This window comes from Centroberyx gerrardi, chromosome 12, assembly GCF_048128805.1.
Source record: "Centroberyx gerrardi isolate f3 chromosome 12, fCenGer3.hap1.cur.20231027, whole genome shotgun sequence".
Taxonomy (NCBI): Eukaryota; Metazoa; Chordata; class Actinopteri; order Beryciformes; family Berycidae; genus Centroberyx; species Centroberyx gerrardi.
In genome coordinates, this window is record NC_136008.1 from 25,810,362 (window position 1) to 25,829,612 (window position 19,251).

The following is a 19,251-nucleotide window of genomic DNA, read 5'->3' on the forward strand; positions in this document are numbered from 1 at the left end:
TCAAACACGTAATAGTTTTATTATGCGTTTTCAAATTTAAAAAGAGAAATAGACATAGACAAATGAGAATTAAATATTTAATATATGAATTATTCAAGTTAGCAAAGGTAATAGACCTTCATTTGGATTCAAATGTCACACTAGCTCCTGAACACAGGGACTAATATTGAGTGTATGCCCAAGGCATAGAGAGTCTATGTGAAATTCTCTTAGATCAAGCTAAAATAGAGTCTGAGTCCTGTAATGAATAAATGATGTGGACCTGTGCCAATGAAAGTATCGTTTTAAAATCTTCTTCACTCCTCTTTCATAGTAGGTACTATAAATGTTTGATGAATCCTACTCAACAACTAACAGTAAACAAAGTTTTTTGTGTTTGTTGTCACGTATAAACATGCTATCTGACAACTCCACCAAAAGCTCACAGGAATAATTTGCATTATTACTGCACAGCTGTCATGGCATTGAGTTCAAAGTAAGGTTGGATAATTCCAATATATTCCAGTGAAGTGCAATACATACAGTATATATAAAATTATTACTTTAAGTTAATCAGTCAGTAACTGTAAAAATCCAGTCTGAAAAGGTGTTATCATTTTGTCAACAAAATGTTCATCTTAAGTATTTATGATGTGAGCAATCTGATTTAGCTGTAATACAGTCCATGGCTTAGTTTATATAACCATTATAGTCCCACTTTTTCTAGTTTATCTGCTGCCTTGTTGCTCCACCCCAGGAGGACTTCTTTAGAAAATCCTGCTCTAATATTGTAGGAGAGATCCAGTGTGAAGGGACTTCTCCACTGCAGCCCATCCTATGGAATCACAGAGGAATAGGCCTAGATGATTGGGCCATTTCCTACAATTTCTTCAACTCCAATATTCTTTTGATTGACAACCAAGAGCATCCTGCAAACAGCAGAGAGCAGAAGATTGCTCTGGAGACACTGCGGTAATGAAAATACCACAGAAGCTCTTCTATGGATGTAGTTATCATCATCACAGTCCTCATATTCTGCATCTATGCTCCATTTGTACTGCCTTGAAAATTGTAGATGTCCTTTCTTAACAGGGAAAATCCACCCTATAACACTGTAAAAACAGCTATAGGTGATGTACCTTGCATTCCTGGACCCATTTTGTTTGATGGTGTATTTTTCTTATTCCCCATGACTGGCCAACCATAGATAACATGACATCATGTCAAGATATTTCCAGCACAGCTACAATGAAGTTTGAGAACATAAAAAAATCAACCATCAATCATCTAAAACATCAGCGGTAAACATCAGGTTTTGGTGTCAGTCCCTCAGAATGAAAGAGCGAGGGCTTCTTTCTAGACGCACCATTTTGCACCGACGTTCAACAATCACACAGGGAGAAACCCATCATAGAAGAAGATGAAATCCCAATTTCTCCACCAGCAGTAACCTCAATAGACCAGAATGCAATGCAGCTACAACACATGTTGTGTTTTTTAGTGAGGGGTGCAGCCACGATCATAGACACACCACAATGTTTATAAACCAGTTGGCTAGCTAGATATTTATATGCCCATACGCCCAGCTTTGACTGAAAGCATCAAGTTCACCATCGTTCTCTGAGGGTTGTCGAAAGGCATTTTGGGAAACATAGGAAATCACTCACACATGTAGAAGTAGACGAGGCAGGCTGAGGGAAAGTCGGCACATCAAAAAAGTAAATTACAACTCTACATCACCATAAACTCCTGTAATGCATTGAACATCACAAATTGATATCTAAGTGTAATAGTATACAAGGGTGTATTTTATGCTGTAAAGTGTTATAAAGCACAGCTCAACAGGCATAATGAAAGACCAAACATGCTTCTTCACGTCATCTAGGTGCCAGATCTTTCCTCGCCCCTTTTAGCAGCAGAGAAGAACAAAGTTTTAATTCTCCAAGCAGCTCCTCTTAAGGCAGAATAAGAGTGCAGCAATATATCACTGTTGCACACAAAGCATGCAGTAAAAGGTGGAACTTCAATGACCGCTACATCCAGATAAATCTGGACCCTATGGGGGGCTCTCGCCTCTTCAATACGGTGAGTCGGTTCATCAAGACTCCAATGAGCCAAACGTGTAAAGTTTAATGGACTGGACGAAGTGGGGATGTCAGCATGGCTCCTTCTCGCTTAAGACCCCCTGGGCAGTTTGTAGACACACCTGAATAATGCGCAAGAGTGCATTAAGACACTTAATGGCTTACATTTACATATCTCTGGTAGGTTGGACTGGTGTTTTTTCCAGGTTGCTGAGTGAGTCTGGAAAATGTACATTCACAACCAATCAACAAGTAAATTTAAAGGTAAGAATCTCTCTCTCTCTCTCTCTCTCTCTAACAGTACGATATCCAATCAAATGATTCAGTGATGAGAATGTAAAATTTACTATGCCACTACATTATCCCCATTTAGCCAGGCAAACAAACAATGAAGACATTATTTTATAGCAACAGTAAGTAGTTGCTGTGGTTGGGATGGTTAAAGATACTTTGAAGCAGCCTAAGTGGCGACTGAGCAGCGCCACAGGAACAGTTGCGGGCTAAACGTAACAAAAGTGCACTTCAACAACAGCAGCTGTTTCTGTTTGAAGCATTTCTTATTAATTTCCTCAACCCAGACTTCCCCAGCGGATCGGGGGATGTGAACCACCAACCTTTCAGCTCATTCTGTAAACAATACTAAATACAAAATAATAAAAAAAACATTCAGAGAGACATTTACTTGACAAAATAACAGCTCGAGGCACTCTCTCGCCATTTACTTCACAAGTCTAACCTGTCCCAAACGCTGGTCATGAGGGAACATCCTGCGTGTGACACATTTTGAGAAGTCATTGCTGCTCTGGGGATGGGGATCTGGGGACACCAACACAAAGCTACAGCAGAAAATTGTAAATGACTTTCATATTTATATACCGAAAATGGAAGAACTGGGAATTCTTAGTCTCTCACTGTATTATTTCCAGCATTATTTGAAGCACACTACTGTATATCTCTCTTAAATGCAATGAATAGTTCTAGTAGCGCTGAAATAAGTTGTTGATGTTCCTTTTCTGGGTCACACTGAATGCAACTGTTTTTTATGAAAGTACAATGGCTCACATATAATGCATACATATTCCCAGGAAGATATTAAAGTCATTCTGTTCAAGCTAAAATTCAGCCCCAGTTTCACTGTTTTGGAGTGCTACTTTAAAGCTGGGGCTAGAAAAGAAAAATTTCAAATATGAACACTTATACTATATATCAACTGCATGTCAACAACACACTTAAGTTTATTATGAACATGTTTTCTATCTAACATGTGAAAGACATTTGTATATAGCCGAATATGTAAGGGGTAATGTACAGCCATTACATTATCCTTACTACACAGCCACTTACCAAAGACATTATGTGACTCAAAGTATTAATTTCAAATGTTATTACAAGCTAAAGCCATTTACAAGCTTATGCCAAAGAAAATAGTTCAACAGGACCATAGCAACGTCTGTAACTAGCATCCATGGCTACTGTAGCAGAACTGCAACCGCAGTAAGGTAAACAAACCCTGGAAGATTGCTGTTCACTCTAACAAGTAATCAAAAGTTTTGTGCTCTCCCAACAAATTAAAAGTAATATTGGAACAAGGACACAGTGTTATAGACGTGAAGCAGCCTACACAGTTCAGCAGTGTTGCAGAGAGGAGGTGAGTGAATGATCCTGGTTCAATGTCTGTAGGGCAGATAGACTAACTGTGAGTGAATGAATGAATGAATGAATGGATGAGTGAATGAATGAATGAATGAATGAATGAATGAATGAATGAATGAATGAGTATGTGAGTGGGTTACTCTCTGGATCCATGAAGTGCTTTGCATCTAAAAATCTGTGTTTCTAACCTGGGTTAGTTTTTATCTGGAGTAATGAAGGAGTAATGACTTTGGCACAAGGTGTCGCTAGTTAATTTGATTACAAATCAGTAAAATGGACCGGACCCCGAAATGCATCCATTGTCCAATCAGAATTGAGTATTCAACAAAGCCATGTAATAAAGTCAAATAGCATTCCCCCTAAGGATGTTAGCCAATTTACAGGTTGATTGAACCGTTTATAGTGTGTTGTAGTGCTATAAATCCATCAACCTCGCCTCGGCAAATGCTATATTTAGAGCCAGAGAGGTTTTTATAGCCGCTGTCCAGTAGTTAACCTCTGACAAATAAGCCTCAGAGCATCCTGTCACCCAACCTCATTGCTCTTATCTCTAAAGGAGTTGACACGACTGAGCCTGCGCCTACACAAGAGGATTGGAGTGGCACTGGTATACTGACAGAGAAAGACAGAAGAGGCACAGACAGGTATACACACACACACACACAAACATCTAACAAACGTCTATGTGTGTGTACCAATACACATATACTGTACATGTTAACCTGCCTGTGCACGGACATATCAGACTCAAAAAAGATCGTACGAGCATTCAGAGTGACACCCAAAGTTAGGGCAGAGAGCGGAGTGAAAAGCATTTCATCTATCCTCTTCTCTCTCTCTTTCTCTCTCTCACTCTCTCCGTCATCAAAACGCAGCATACAAAATGGAAATATTCACCGTTCCCTGGCTCCACGTCAACACACCGAGAAAATGGCTTCTGATCAAATTTGGTCTGTGACAAAATGGAATTTCAAGGCCTAATCTCAAGGAACAGATCGAATCAGACTACGTAACGTGATTAGCAGTAGGTTACTTAGATGCCTTTGTACATTAGCAGTTAGCTTGCATCACTGACCCCAACGTCAGAGTGTACAGTATGTCGCAAAGCCAGAGGGAGAGACCAACCTTCCACAGCTGAAGATAGAAAGACAAAGATCCTTTTATACAATTTACAATTTCCCATTTGGCAGACGCTTTTATCCAAAGCGACGTACACATGAGATTTTAATACAACACAAGCAATGATCTAGTCAGGAGAGAACAATGAGAATAAGTGCCATAAAGCTAAGTTCTGGTCCAACAGGACATAGGTGCTACGAGGCAGTGCATAGAGGCAATGCATAGAGTGCATAGAGGCAGATAAAGATTTTTTTTTTTTTTTTTGGATTACACAGTCCATCAGGTGAGAAGGTGTTCACTAAAGAGCTGGGTCTTTAGCCTTTTCTTAAAGATTGAGAGGGACTCTGCGGATCGAATGGAGTTTGGTAACTCGTTCCACCACCGAGGAACCACAGAAGAAGAGTCTGGCTAGAGACTTAGGGCCTTGTTGTAGTGGCAGCACCAGGCGCCGCTCCTTGGCAGAGCGTAGTGGGCGGGAGGGAGCGTAGACCTGAATGAGGGAGTTCAGGTAGGTAGGAGCCGTTTTGGTTGCTGCTTTGTAGGCGAGCATCAAGGACTTCAACTTGATGCGGGCAGCAACTGGGAGCCAGTGGAGGGATATGAACAGCGGAGTGACATGCTCTTTTGGGCTGGTTGAAGACCAGACGCGTCGCCACGTTCTGGATCATCTGCAGAGGTTTGAGCGTACATGCCGGGAGCCCTGCCAGAAAGGAGTTGCAGTAGTCAAGGCGTGATATTACAAGCGCTTGGCTGGGATGACAAGGAGTTCAGTCTTTGACAGGTTAAGCTGAAGGTGGCGTTCCTTCATCCATGCCGAGATATCGGCGAGGCATGCCGATATCCGTGCCGAGACTGTGGGGTCGTCTGGCGGGAACGATAGGAGGAGCTGGGTATTGTCAGCATATGAATGGTTTATAATGATCATTCATGTCTTCTTTCTTCATGTGTGCTCTTTGATCTCAAGTGTGGGAGCTTGTCATACATTATTAAACCGATGATGTTACAGTAGATATATTGATGATTTACACTGCTGTGGCCTTTGTATGACCTGAATCACAAAGAAAGCTGTCCCAGATTCATATATAACATCTGTATAACAGCAGGTTTTATGCAGATTCATTATAGGCACCCACTATGCTACACACTGATTTGTACTATTTGTACCTATTTGTACCAATACTTATGGTGGATAGATGCCAAGTGGTAGTTGTAGTGGTATGGATGAGGCCTTTATACAACCATATTCAGTCCAGTATACAGTAGTAAATCTGGGATACAATTGGTTTCAGGTAACAGCTGCTCATTTATTCTCATTTATTGTTCAGAAAGCCTCACAAACCCAACACCAAGCAACTGCACCCAAAGGAAATCTGCCCAATTATGAGAAAGAAACATCAATACTCTCCACAGATCATTGCTGCCTGACCAAGGCTGTGAGGTTTCAGGTGGTTTAACATTACCACCACCTTTCTTTTTGTGATTTAAAGTCCTGGAGACTCACTTTTGGGGATTGGATCCCTATTAGGATAGTTACTGTAGATAAGGATTGGTAAAAGAGAGGGGCATCGGAGAAATGAGATACAGCAGAGAGAGAGAGAGAGAGAGAGAGAGAGAGAGAGAGAGAGAGAGAGAGAGAGATGGCGGACTGCTTCTGATTGAATCAACCTGTCATTGAGTGGATGTCTTTATTGTGTGGACAAAGTACCTGGACCATTGAACCCACATATTCTCCTTATTACTACCCTGAACCTGACAGGGCCTTTCATTTTATCCTCCCCGCTCCCATGGGCCGAACGGCATTCTATAATGAGATCCAGCACCCACCTACTACAAGTGCTGAAGTGAGTGAGCATCAGATAATTGGATCCAATATTTCCCAGAAAGAAGGACAAGCAGTTTTGCTCTGAAGCCACGATCGTAGTACTTTTTTCCAACGCACACAAACTGTACTCCCACGCAATTAGAGCGCACAACGCCTGGAAGTTATACATGGATCAGTGACAGGTGCAAAATCTCTGTAGGTGTGAGGTGACGCAAAACTCCCAGAGCCAGTCTGAGGCCGAGATAACTACACATGCAGGTGTAATATCTCTCCAAACAAAAATCAATCAGACACTGACAAACCACTTTCAGACTAAACGCTGACCAGCACAAGCAGTGATGTGGTTTCGAAAAAACGAGGATGGTGCACAGGTCATTTTAGGGACATTCTCCCTTAAAATCGATCGCAGATCATACATTCAAATACTTGTTTTGAAAAGAGCAGCACCATCGCCTTACATTCCCACTCAAATACCCTCATACACCGACATATGAGATGATGAATTCCCCAGCAATATTCTCTGGACCAAAATAATAATAAGAAGAAAGAAATGCTCTGTTTTGACTTGGACTTGTAATGTGAACATCTGTGAGATGGCACTGTCGCACTTGACTCCGCTAACACATATTTAGACCTCAACAAATCACGGCTAATATATCTTCTGTCCCTGTGTAACCACAAATACAGACTTGGCCCCGTTACGCACAATTAGCAAATTGATAGCAAACAATATCATTATCACTGGCAACAAACAAAACACTGATAACTTCGCATACAGCCAGATATGAAGGGGAGTAGATTTGGCAGAGCCAGTATTTACAAGTGGGCATCACGTTCCTTGGCAGTGTCACGTCTAGCCTGGCATGCCATCTTGACTGCCAACTGAGCAGCAATCTGTCTCCTTAAAACAACATTCTTGCAGCTTCACACACATATACAGAGTGTCCAAAATATTAGGAACTAATGTAGAGCTGTACTCCTTTTTGCACAGTATGTCTCAGTTGTCTCAAAGCTTCAAAAAATAAATAATTTAACCCGTCTCTTCCCCTTCATCTACATCTCCCTGTCAAAGACTGAAGTGGAGCTAATAGGTGAAATCAATAAGGGATCACAGCTTTCAGAGACGGCAGGAAAGACAGCCAAGAGGAGAGGGAGAGAGAAAGTCGGGGGTGATTAAGGAGTATCAAAATGCATAGCAAGCATCTTACTGAAAAAACATCCAATAGTCATGTTCCATAGACCTGAGAATCTCTTTAAATTTACCAAAAGTTACCAGTTCATTAAGTTTCAAGTCCTTTTGCAAGGTATTCCAAGCAGAGGGGCAGCAATCATGAATGCTTTTCGAGCTTTGAGTATGGTAAAAGAGAGCCTTGGGGCCTCAGACTATATTGAGACCCGCAGTTCTCAGTCGTATAGACACACAAATATGACGGAAGCTTCCCCAGAAGGGCCTTACAAATAAAAGTAAGCCAGTGACTGCGTCTAAAGAGTAAAGAGAAAGAGAAGTCAAACCAGCCATAGCATACAAAGTGCAATGATGAGTCAAGGACTTACAATTTTCAGAGTAAACAATTTTTCAGAGTCTAACAACTGCAGACACTGGGCTGATGCATTCATATTCAGAATGTCACCATAATCAAGTAGTGGTAAAAATGTGGCAGCAACCAGCCTTTTCCTTGCCTCAAAAGAAAAGCAGTGTTTGATGCTGAAATTAAAAACCCCAACTTCAGTCTTGGCTTTTTAACAAGATTGCCAATGTGCGGCTTAAAGGAAAGGCAATCATCAACTAAAATGACCAATCATTAAAACTTCAGTCTGCTTACCTTGAGGTGTAACAATTTGCTTAAGATCTGATGATTTGTTCCTCGCCTTTGAAAACATTATCTATAGCACCACTGAGACAGCTTTGACAAAGTAAAATAATTGAGATACTGTCACATCTTATTTTTTAATCAAAAAATACCAGTCTTTAGTGAAGGGACCAAAGATGAAAACGGGCTGTCTAATGAGAAATAACTATTAATAACTCTTTGTAAAATGGAAAATCATGATTATGTGAATAGAGAAACTGGTGAATAGCTAGTGTTTCATGTCTTATATCAGATGTAGTTATTGCTAAAGTCCCATTTGCTGTACTGACGCTCCACACCCAAGAGGAACTGCTTAGAAAACTGTGCTGTAGTAACACTGGGTGGAATACGGGTGAATGGCTACCACTCTGAATATTGGAGATCCTTTACCAGTATATTCCAATCTGACTCACAAACTGACTCAGTTATGTTGACATTTCAAAAAACAGTATTATTGCCAACTAGGAATAGTAGTAGGAATAGTAGCTAGGAATTATGGGTCTAACGCACGATGGGTGACTCCGGGCCCCCCTACACTTTCCTCTGGTCCCCACACCACCATTACTCCATCTATGACAAACAGCTATGTCTACCCATCCACAACTCAAGCACATCTCCACACATTCTTAATTGAAATTATGGGTTTTGGGCACTATCCTAAGCACTAAGCGGTTGTCGTAACCATACTTTCACCAATAGTCCGTTGTTCAAAATCTGCCTATGGAGGACAATTTTGTTTAAGTCTGCACAGGAAAAACATGGCTAAATTTGATTCCTGCTTGTTCCAGTTTGTCTCTTGAGAAAGTTTGATTTGTTTGCGGTTTTGTAGATTTCAACCAAACCCTATCTTAAAACCAGGGCTGTGTGAAATAAATGTATAAAATATTTAAAAAATATGCACTTGAGGACCACAAAAAGTATTTTAGTCCAGACACTATGGGGGTCCTCCCTCAGCTTGGGGCCTTGGTAGTCAGTACCCCAATTCCACCCACTATGGTGCCGCAGCTTGCCCATGATACTCTGAAGACTCACTACTGGCAAAAAGAAGACGGAGGAGTTCTGATATCTGAAAAAGATCTTCTTATCGGGACCAAATACAGGCTGACGTTTTACTGTGCACCTTTCTCAGAGACTCCAACGGTGGTTTCTACAGTCTCTCTATACAAGCTCACAAGAGTTACATCCTGATTTTATTTTCATGATGATGAACATAAAATTAGCGGATAAAGGTTTCAAATCATCCCTTAGATTTCGCCTGCGCTGTGCTATCCCCTCTTTCCACAGGGAGATCCTCTTAACAGTGCACTCCACTCTGGCAGAGTTACCAGAGGATTTATGCTGACAGGCAAGCTGACCTGATGCACAAGAGGAGTTGGCAGATAGTGACCATGTGGCGTATATAGCCCCAGGCTGCCCAGATGCCAGTAAGCCCATGCTACATGCTACATGTGAAAGAAAAGTGGGCTGAAAGTAAATGTACAGGTAAGCAGAGTTCAGAGAGGTGCAGGAGTAGAAAAACACAAAGATACAGGAGCAAGAATCAGCATCGGGCAGCCGTTGGGCTGTAGCTTTAGTTGTTTGACCCATGGTGCACTGCTTAGCTCAGTTGTGACCAATAATGATAATGTTTTTAATGGTTTTCTGAATTTGTATGTTATGTGCATTGTTTGTCAATGAGTGCATGCTGTCTTTTTTTAAGAACTGAGTCATCTGATGGACAATAAATCTTTTGCACTTAGAATGATCCTTGTGATTTGGTTTTTAAGAGCAAAGTAATTGTCATCATGCCTGTACAGTCAGGCTCTCAATGCTGCCTCAACCAGACATTATTCAAAAAGCTGGACTGCTGAACAGAAATGCAATGGCTAGAGACTGGAGACTATCACAGAGATACAACAAGAAAGAAAAGCAAATTACTATTGTGTTCAGGCAAAAGTTTGCTCCTTTTAGTGATACCTGAAAAGAATCTTAGATAGGCAGACATACTAGTATAGAATAGGAAATTGTAGCATTCAGATGAATGGTATTTTTTTTTATCATGTAGCCACATTACAGTCAATCTAAATTGAACAACAGGATTGATGAACTATTGGAAGCCATGGAGATACAGATGAAAACATGGTAAAATAATTATTGATTAGGCCAATTTGTGTGCTAGAAATGCACACTCAGATGTTGGAATGCATTTTGGTCCCCTGAAATCTCTGATTATCAATGAGGCCTAGTTTTTGAGAGATGCAATTTAAATGAATCCTCCTTCCTTTTTGTCTTAGTTGGAGTCAGCCTTAGGTGTATTGGCAATCAGTGACTTTTGGAATCAGGTTTTAATAAGCTGAATTAATTGAAGTGTCTGCCTTTCCAAAATAATTGGTTTCCTGATATTGTCATTTCTCTTTGTCTTTCTCAGCATATGTCAATTGCCTGAACATTTTGTGCTTGGAACAGCAATACTGTTGGAAAGAGGGTGACCTTTCAGCAGAGTTAAAAAAAATACATTAGAATTTATATCGCTCACCCGCTATGCTAAATTAGTTTTAGTTGAAAGGTCACATTTGTTTGTTTGCTAAAAATACAGATGGTGTGGTTGAAATTACCGGAAATGTTTATTCTGTGAGCTGGGTGGAAGAACATTAAATGTTTGGAAAAGAGAAGCTACGCTTTCATCTTAATGGAACAAAAAATAAAAAAAAAGGTGATGGTCACATGGTCACATCTATGACGTATAGGACATTATAAGTGCAGGATAAGATACACATGATAAGAATCTTTATAATGTCTTACGACGCTATAGTGATTTATAAGTGGATATTAAAGCTCATTTATATGTTTTAGAAGTATTTGCTTACAATCCCTCATAGAATATGTTTATAATGGTTTATAAAACCTGTTAGAAAATTTATTCTAGACCTATAGGGGATTATAACTCCATGATTGTAGTGTATTATATGGCTTTATGACCAGCTATTCATGTGTTTTTGTGTGCTTTAAGTAAAGTGATCCACTCAAAGCATTTCCCAACCTAGGTAGTAAGACAATTTATAACTTTTAATGTCAAAAACTGACCAATGAGAGCAGTTTGTGTGCCACTAGTTAAATTAATAATTAATATTGATTCATAGAAAATATTGAAAATATAAAGTAATTAATTACTTTTAAAACATTATAAACGAGCTTTATAACCACTTATAAATGACTATAAGTGCTTATAGATAGCATCATAAGACATTATAAACATGTTTATAACAGGTTATAGCTATACTTATAATGCCCTATAAACACTGCTTCATAGAAAGTGTTACCAAAACGATAATTGAAAAGGTTGTGTGTCTATGTGTGTGTGTTGAGCTCGTGTGCACACAAGTGTGTACATGCGAGTATGTGTTTTTGTGTCTGTGTGTTTCAGTGTCTGTGCTACATCTTTGTACAGTACGTGATAGAAAGGATGCGTGTGCTCCAACTCTGACCCACCTGCCACACTACTGGCTCCATGCGATCGGCCGTGGTGGACAGGCAGACGCTCAGCACGATGGTGTGAGAGGAGGAGGTCAGCACGCTGGCAATGATGGCGTCCCGCATGGAGAAGGGCAGCATGGTGTAAACCACAAACACGATGAAGAGGAAGAAGGACACCTGTGGAGAGAGAGACACACCTGTGACACCTGTGGAGGAAGGCAGAGGCAGTGGAAAACAGAATAAAAGAGAGAAAGAGAAAGAGAGATGCGTGAGAGAGAAATGCAATATTTGCGTTGACATTCCTGTGGAGAAGGAAATAGCATGACCCAGTAAGTTTGAACACTGCTAACACTGCTTGCTAAACTGTGGTTTATTTATAGCTACACCAGTGGCATCCTAAAAGAATCAGGTCATGCTGGGTGAGGCGTTCAATAACACGCTAAAGACTTTGAAGGAGAGGAAGAAAAAGAGAGGGGGATTTAGAACGCCTTCATATTTCAAAGTTTAGCTGTGCACCAAGCAGTCGACCCATAATAACCTTCTTGGCTTCCTCAGCTTACCATAACTCCCTTGATTGCAAGAAGCAGGAAAAGGCACAATCACCTCTCACACTTCAACCTGACGCATTTAATGTAGCCAGTGTTTCCCCTAGGATGGAGTTGTAGCAGCGGAGGTGAAGCACACGCGAACATTTTTTTTTGCACAAATTTTTTTTTTGTGCGCTCGCAAAGCGCGCCCTGCCGGGAGGTTTCTATGTGTATGCCGGCACCAGAAGGGCTCTTGAGGCCTAAGTACATACAGTACATTTGTGCACAGTAATGAGCAGGGGAAATGTCTGGCTAGCTTACATATGAGGTGTCTCAAGATTTAGGAAAATACACTTTTATTGAACATAATAAAAGTATAATCTTTAAAACAATTACTGACATTTATTGAACAAAAAATATATTATATCAACAACCACCCATATACAGTAAAATCACATAACACAAATACTACAACAATCCAAAAATAATATGTAACGTTAATATCTGTCAGTTGTCTTTGACATTGACAGCTTTTACGCGTCACGGTGGCCCTCGCGCATAGTAAGGCCCGCCTCCCAGGAAGAAGAAAACAATCGCTGCATGTGGAATACCTACTATCTTTGTATAAAGATGGATCTTCCAAATGTTGTTTATTTCACATATATGTGTTTCCTTGTGTATTCCTATCAAATGATTGTGTTTGCTGTAACGTTACTGTGCGATACTCACGTGAAGCAGGACTGTTTTCCCTTCGGCGAATGATAATCCTGAATCCGTGATCAGCATTGCTTGCTTCATTGCTGACATCTACCCGGTGCTTGTTGTTATAATCGTTGTGCTGACATTATCAGGTAAGCGCAAAGTTTATATGCTTTACTCACAGGTGTGTGAATTGACCTGGATATGAAGCATCCGTAGCGCAAAATAATATAACGTTGGTTTCTAAAGAGATAAGACGGAGCCCTCTCCTCTCCTCTCCTCTCTCGTAAAAAAATAATAATAATATGCACCTAGCAACGGCGTAACGCCGCTGCTAGGTGCATATAGGGGAAACACTGATGTAGCATGTGGAGTGCTTTTCTTGCTACCTCACCTACACACACACACACACACACACACACACACACGCACGTAAACACACACACAAACTCTCCTCACCCTTCTCTAATATGCCTTCTGCTGCAGGGTTATGGCAGCTCAGCTGCTGCCCTGTGTGGATAGAAAGAGGTCAGTGTTCTCACAAACTGCAGCCAGGTGCCAGTTAACCTTTCCTGGGTTATTTTCAGGGGGAGTGTGAGAGTGGGGTGAGGGGGGGTGGGTCGGTGGGCAGAGAGCGGGAAAGAGGGAAGGAAAGCAAGAGACAGAGAGGAGACCAAAGCAGAGCTATAGAGAGAGAGAGATGGAAAAGGAGAAAAACAGTGCCTCCTCTGTTTAAGCCTAAGTCACTAAGACACAGTATTGCTACACTGCTACTTTCTGAACGGCTGACTATGATGTAGAAGTAAAGATCAGTGAGTGTCAAAAGATGGTCTGTTCCCTTATTATGATAATGCCTTATAGTCCAGGCATTTTACCCAAAAATGTGGGTCAACCTCTAACAAATTGCAACAAAAACAAACTCAATGGATTTTGTGTCCTCAATATGTTCTGAATGAGAGAAAAAAAGTCCTAAGGAATTGTATGAAGGGAAAGTTTTGAAAATCCCCTAAATATGATCCTACCAAAAACGCCTTTTTAGCCTTTTTTTTTTACAATGTAAGTCTATGGGAGGACTGTTCAAACCATGCCCACTTTGAACTCTAACTACTCTTTCATACTTTAAGCTAGAAACTCCATTCAAAGTTTAAACGGGTCACCACTTTTAGTACTTTATTACTCTTATTCAGCTTTTTGATACCTTTTGTACTTTTTGAGAAATCGCAGTTTAGGTTTTATACTTTTCAAGTTCAAGTTCAAGTTTATTTATTTATATAGCCCTTTATCACAAGCATGTCTCAGAGGGCTTTACAGAGAATGTGTCTAGCTAGGTCTAACTAAACACAATCAGTGGTAAACAAAATTTTGTAGGACAGCATGATGAAAAACACAAGGTAGGTAGGAGCAGATTTAGCGAGACAAACAATCTACCTATTCTATATAGCCTAACCTACCCGGCACCCCAGCCTTAGACCCTAAATGCACACAAGGAAAAACTCCCAGGAAAAAATTTGGAAGAAACCTTGGGTGGGCTGAGGCAGATAGGGATCCCCCCCCGGGACGGCTTAACGTGCAATAGGTGCCGGGCAAAACATTGACAGAGTCATGGGCAACAATGATGACAAGAGAAAACAGAGAGAGACAAAAGAAGGGGAGGAGCATGCGGCGGTGGGGGGGGGGCTGAGGCCAGCAGTAAAGGAGCGAGGGCAGCAGCGTCCAGGAGGGAGCAGCGGAAAGGAAGGGCAAGGCAGCACTGACGACGAAGAGCCAGGGCAGCACCCGTCACTGCCAGGTAGAACACTGACCTGGAGTCAGAGAGGAGGAGAGAGAGGAAGCCGCGTACACACACACAACACACCCAGACACACACACACACGTAAAGAAGAAGGGGGGAAACAGCTGCAAACAGAACACACAGGGTCAGAGACACACGGGGGGCAGCAGCATCAGGGATGTGGAAGGGACCGAGGCCGGCGCTGACGACCACTGGACTGCACCGGAGTCTGAAGGGGGGAGAGAGTAAGGGGAGAAGCAGCAGCAGCAGCAGCAGAACACAAGACAGGCACGTTGGGTGAGAGCAGGACCAAGGCCGGCGCCAACGACCGGCGGGAGCGACACCTGTCCACTGGCAGGTGGAGCACTGGACCGGAGTCTGAGGAAGAGGAGAGAAGACAGCTGCACACAGAACACACGGAGTCAGAGCACATCGGGTGGCAGCGGCAGCAGGGATGGGACTATGGCATGCACTGGCGACCACTGCACTGCACCGGAGTCTGAGAAAGGGGGAGGAGACAGGTACACACAAAGACAGCGAACACACGGAGAGAGATCCAGGTGGGAGCAGCGTTAGGGATGGGACTAAGGCCAGCACCGAAAACCATCAGGGTCAGAGGAATCTGAGAAAGGGAGGAGAAAACCAGCCGCGCACACACACACACACACACACACAGAGCTGTGCAGAAGCAGCACAAGACCCAGACGTATTTGGGCACAGACACGCTCATACAGACAGCAGATAGGAAGTGATTAGACACAGTGTAGCCAGAGGGCATCCCTATGCTTATGTTCCCAACGGCAAATTTCTATATAAATACTATCTAGGCTAGGGTAAGAGAGAAGACTGTGACGAGCCCAGGCCAGCGGTGCTAAGGTAGGTCGTAAGATTGCGAGAAAAGATAGGTTTTGAGTCTAGATTTGAAGATTTCGACAGAATTAGCTTCCCTGACTGTAAGAGGTAGCTGGTTCCAGAGATAGGGAGCTCGGTAGGAGAAAGCTCTACTGCCTGCTGATTTTTTCTTGATTCTAGGGACAATAAGGTAGCCAGCGTCCTGCGAACGGAGGGCACGAGATGGAATATAAGGGATGATGAGGTCGGATAGATATGATGGTGCAAGCCCATGTAACGATTTATAAGCTAACAGAAGCACCTTAAAGTCAGATCTGGCTTGAATTGGGAGCCAGTGAAGGGAGGTTAGGATAGGAGTGATGTGGTCAAATTTTCTAGTTCTGGTTAGTATTCTGGCAGCAGCATTTTGCACAAGTTGTAGTTTTTTAATACTACAGTTAGGTAGGCCAGAGAGTAAGACATTACAATAATCGAGTCTTGATGAAACAAAAGCGTGAATTAAGGTTTCAGCATCCGCCGTGTTTAGTAGGGAGCGAATTTTCGAGATATTACGTAGATGGAAAAATGCTATCTTAGTGATTTCCTTAATGTGAGCATCGAATGAGAGAGCTGAGTCGAACGTAACGCCAAGGTTTTTAACTGTGGGACTCTGGGTAATTAAGCAATCCCCAAAATTTAGAGTAAGGTCTGAAACAAGAGGTAGTTGGGTTTTTGGGCCAACAACTAGCATCTCAGTTTTGTTGGCGTTTAGTCGCAAGAAGTTTAGTGACATCCAATTGGTGACAGCGATTAGGCATAATTCTAGGTTTGAAAGTTGTAAGCGGTCGTCAGGTCTAATTGGTATGTAAATTTGAGTATCGTCCGCGTAACAGTGAAATTTAATACCATAACTGCGAAAGATTTCACCAAGAGGTAGCATGTAAATGGAGAAAAGCAAAGGTCCGAGCACGGAGCCCTGCGGTACGCCAAAGTTAACTTTAGAATAATCAGATATAGTATTTTTATGTGAGACACAATGTGTTCTGTCAGATAGGTAGGAATTTAGCCAGGAAAGCGCAGAGTCGCGGATGCCAACGTCGCTCGCTAGGCGGTTTAAGAGAATATTATGATCGACTGTATCAAATGCCGCACTCAAATCAAGTAAGATAAGAACAGAAGAAGAATCGGAATCTGAGGCGAGGAGTAGGTCGTTTACCACTTTTGTGAGAGCAGTCTCAGTGCTATGTAGAGACCTAAAACCAGATTGAAAGGGTTCGAAGAGACTATTACACGAGAGGTAGTCAGTTAGTTGGGTAGAAACTATTCTTTCCAAGACTTTAGAGAGGAAGGGGAGATTGGAGATTGGTCTAAAGTTATTAAGATCATCCGGATCAAGGTTGGATTTTTTGAGCAGAGGTTTAATTATGGCTGATTTGAAGGACGAGGGCACAATGCCAGAGGAGAGAGAGGTGTTAATGATATTGAGTAGGGAGGGGCCTAATATTGGGAGAAGTTCCTTAACCAATTTAGCAGGAAGAGGGTCAGATAAGCTGGTTGTGGATTTAGAGGAAAGTACTAATTTAGAGAAGATGTCTAAGGAGACAGTCTCAAATTGCGAGAGTACGGCGGTGGTCTCTAATGGAGCTAATGCACGATTAGGAGAGGGATCAACGCCCTCGGTGGGTAAAGAATTGCTAATTTCATCTCTAATAGAGTCAATTTTGTGATTGAAGAAATTAAGAAAGTCATTCGCGGTAAATTGAGAGCTCGCTACAGGGGAGGGTTTACGAGTAAGTTTTGCTACCGTGTCAAATAGAAACTTCGGGTTATTTTTATTAGTGTTAATAAGATCTGAGTAGTAGGAGGCCCTAGCGGCGGAGAGCGTACGCTTGTAAGTCAATAGGCTATCGCTCCACTTTTTTCAACCTTTATAATGGGATCCTATGGAGCCAGCCTATGTGCGTGATGTCACAACTCACTCTAGCAGACTTTATAGGCTGTTTTTTTTTAAAATAAATTCACACATTTTAAAACTGTGACAGTTCACACAACTTTAACACTAGATACACATATTATACATCAAACCCTTCTACAATCATATATAATACCACATTTCAGGGGTTTGTGGGGATGAGAAATCCAATTTTGAGTTTATTTTGTAATTAACCTTAATCCTACCGACTGGGGTACCCGCAGACCCCAGAGGTATACTTTTTGTCATATCTCACAGGTGTTTTTATTCTGTCATTCCAATTTTTCATGACTTTGTCAATCAATTTGTTCCTAATGACTTCATATCATTGTTTTCTGTTTCTGTTTTAATTAGTGCTTTTGAAAAATACCAATGTATTGGGGTCCTGGGGGACCCCAGTCAAAAGCACCCAATTCCGCCTATGCAGTTTTAATAGATGGAACTATTTATTGAGTTCATGTTTGCCATGGGTCCTAATTTAAAGTATCACACACTATCGGGGGGGGGGGGGGGGGGGGGGGGGGCACTCTGTCAGTCATTTTGAAGGAGACAGACACAGATGCAGCAGACACAGATTTCCTCATGTGCTCTGTCGACGGAATACTGCTCTTCCTGAGGTAAGATGATGTTCAAAGTCAGAAATACAATACATAATTTCATAATAAAATGTTTTATGACTATCACATTAAATGTTTATGTTATATTATATTGTGCCAATTCAGACAACCCTACCCCCTGCTCCTGAAAAGCTTCTGCGGGTCATCAGGTGCAACTGCCAGGCTGACTGCAGCACCCTGAGATGCACATGCAAAAAGAACAATATAGAGTGCACTCCGGCGTGTGGAAACTGCAGGGGATCCAGCTGCACTAACTCAATACAGACGCCCTGTGACGAGAATGAAGATGACATTGTGTAGTGTTGTGTTGCATGCACATATTTAATTGGTTCGTTTGATCAGCAGTTGATCAGGTATTTCTCTCCAGTTATTTCTCTCCATTGCTCATGATGAGAATCGATGTGATGATGTGATCATAATAAATTCTCATCACTGATATACTGTACGTGTTTTTTTTGCTTCAAGGAAAAAATACAGCATGGTCAAATCTAGCATGCACAACTATGTAGGCTTGTACGGCCACCAACATATGGCTAAAAAGGCGTTTTTGGTGCACTGTAGGCTGGCTCCATAGGATCCCATTATAAAGGTTGAAAAAAGTATAAAACCTAAACTGCGATTTCTCAAAAAGTACAAAAGGTATCAAAACGCTGAATAAGAGTAATAAAGTACTAAAAGTGGTGACCCATTTAAAGTTTGAATGGAGTTTCTAGCTTAAAGTATGAAAGAGTAGTTAGAGTTCAAAGTGGGCATGGTTTGAACAGTCTTTCCATAGATTTACATTGTAAAGAAAGGCTAAAAAGGCGTTTTTGGTAGGATCATATTTAGGTGATTTTCCAAACTTTCCCTTCATACAATTCCTTAGGATTTTTTT

At 41.6% G+C, this 19,251-nt stretch overlaps 1 protein-coding gene across 1 annotated transcript in view; it reads right to left on the bottom strand.

The window, feature by feature from the left end:
• Window positions 1–19,251, bottom strand: part of adcy2a (adenylate cyclase 2a) — an 86,358-nt gene that overhangs the window by 36,459 nt on the left and 30,648 nt on the right. Inside the window, exon 3 of the mRNA XM_078287154.1 lies at window positions 11,976–12,137. Coding sequence (XP_078143280.1) covers window positions 11,976–12,137 — 162 coding nt within the window. The remainder of the gene's footprint in view (window positions 1–11,975; window positions 12,138–19,251) is intronic.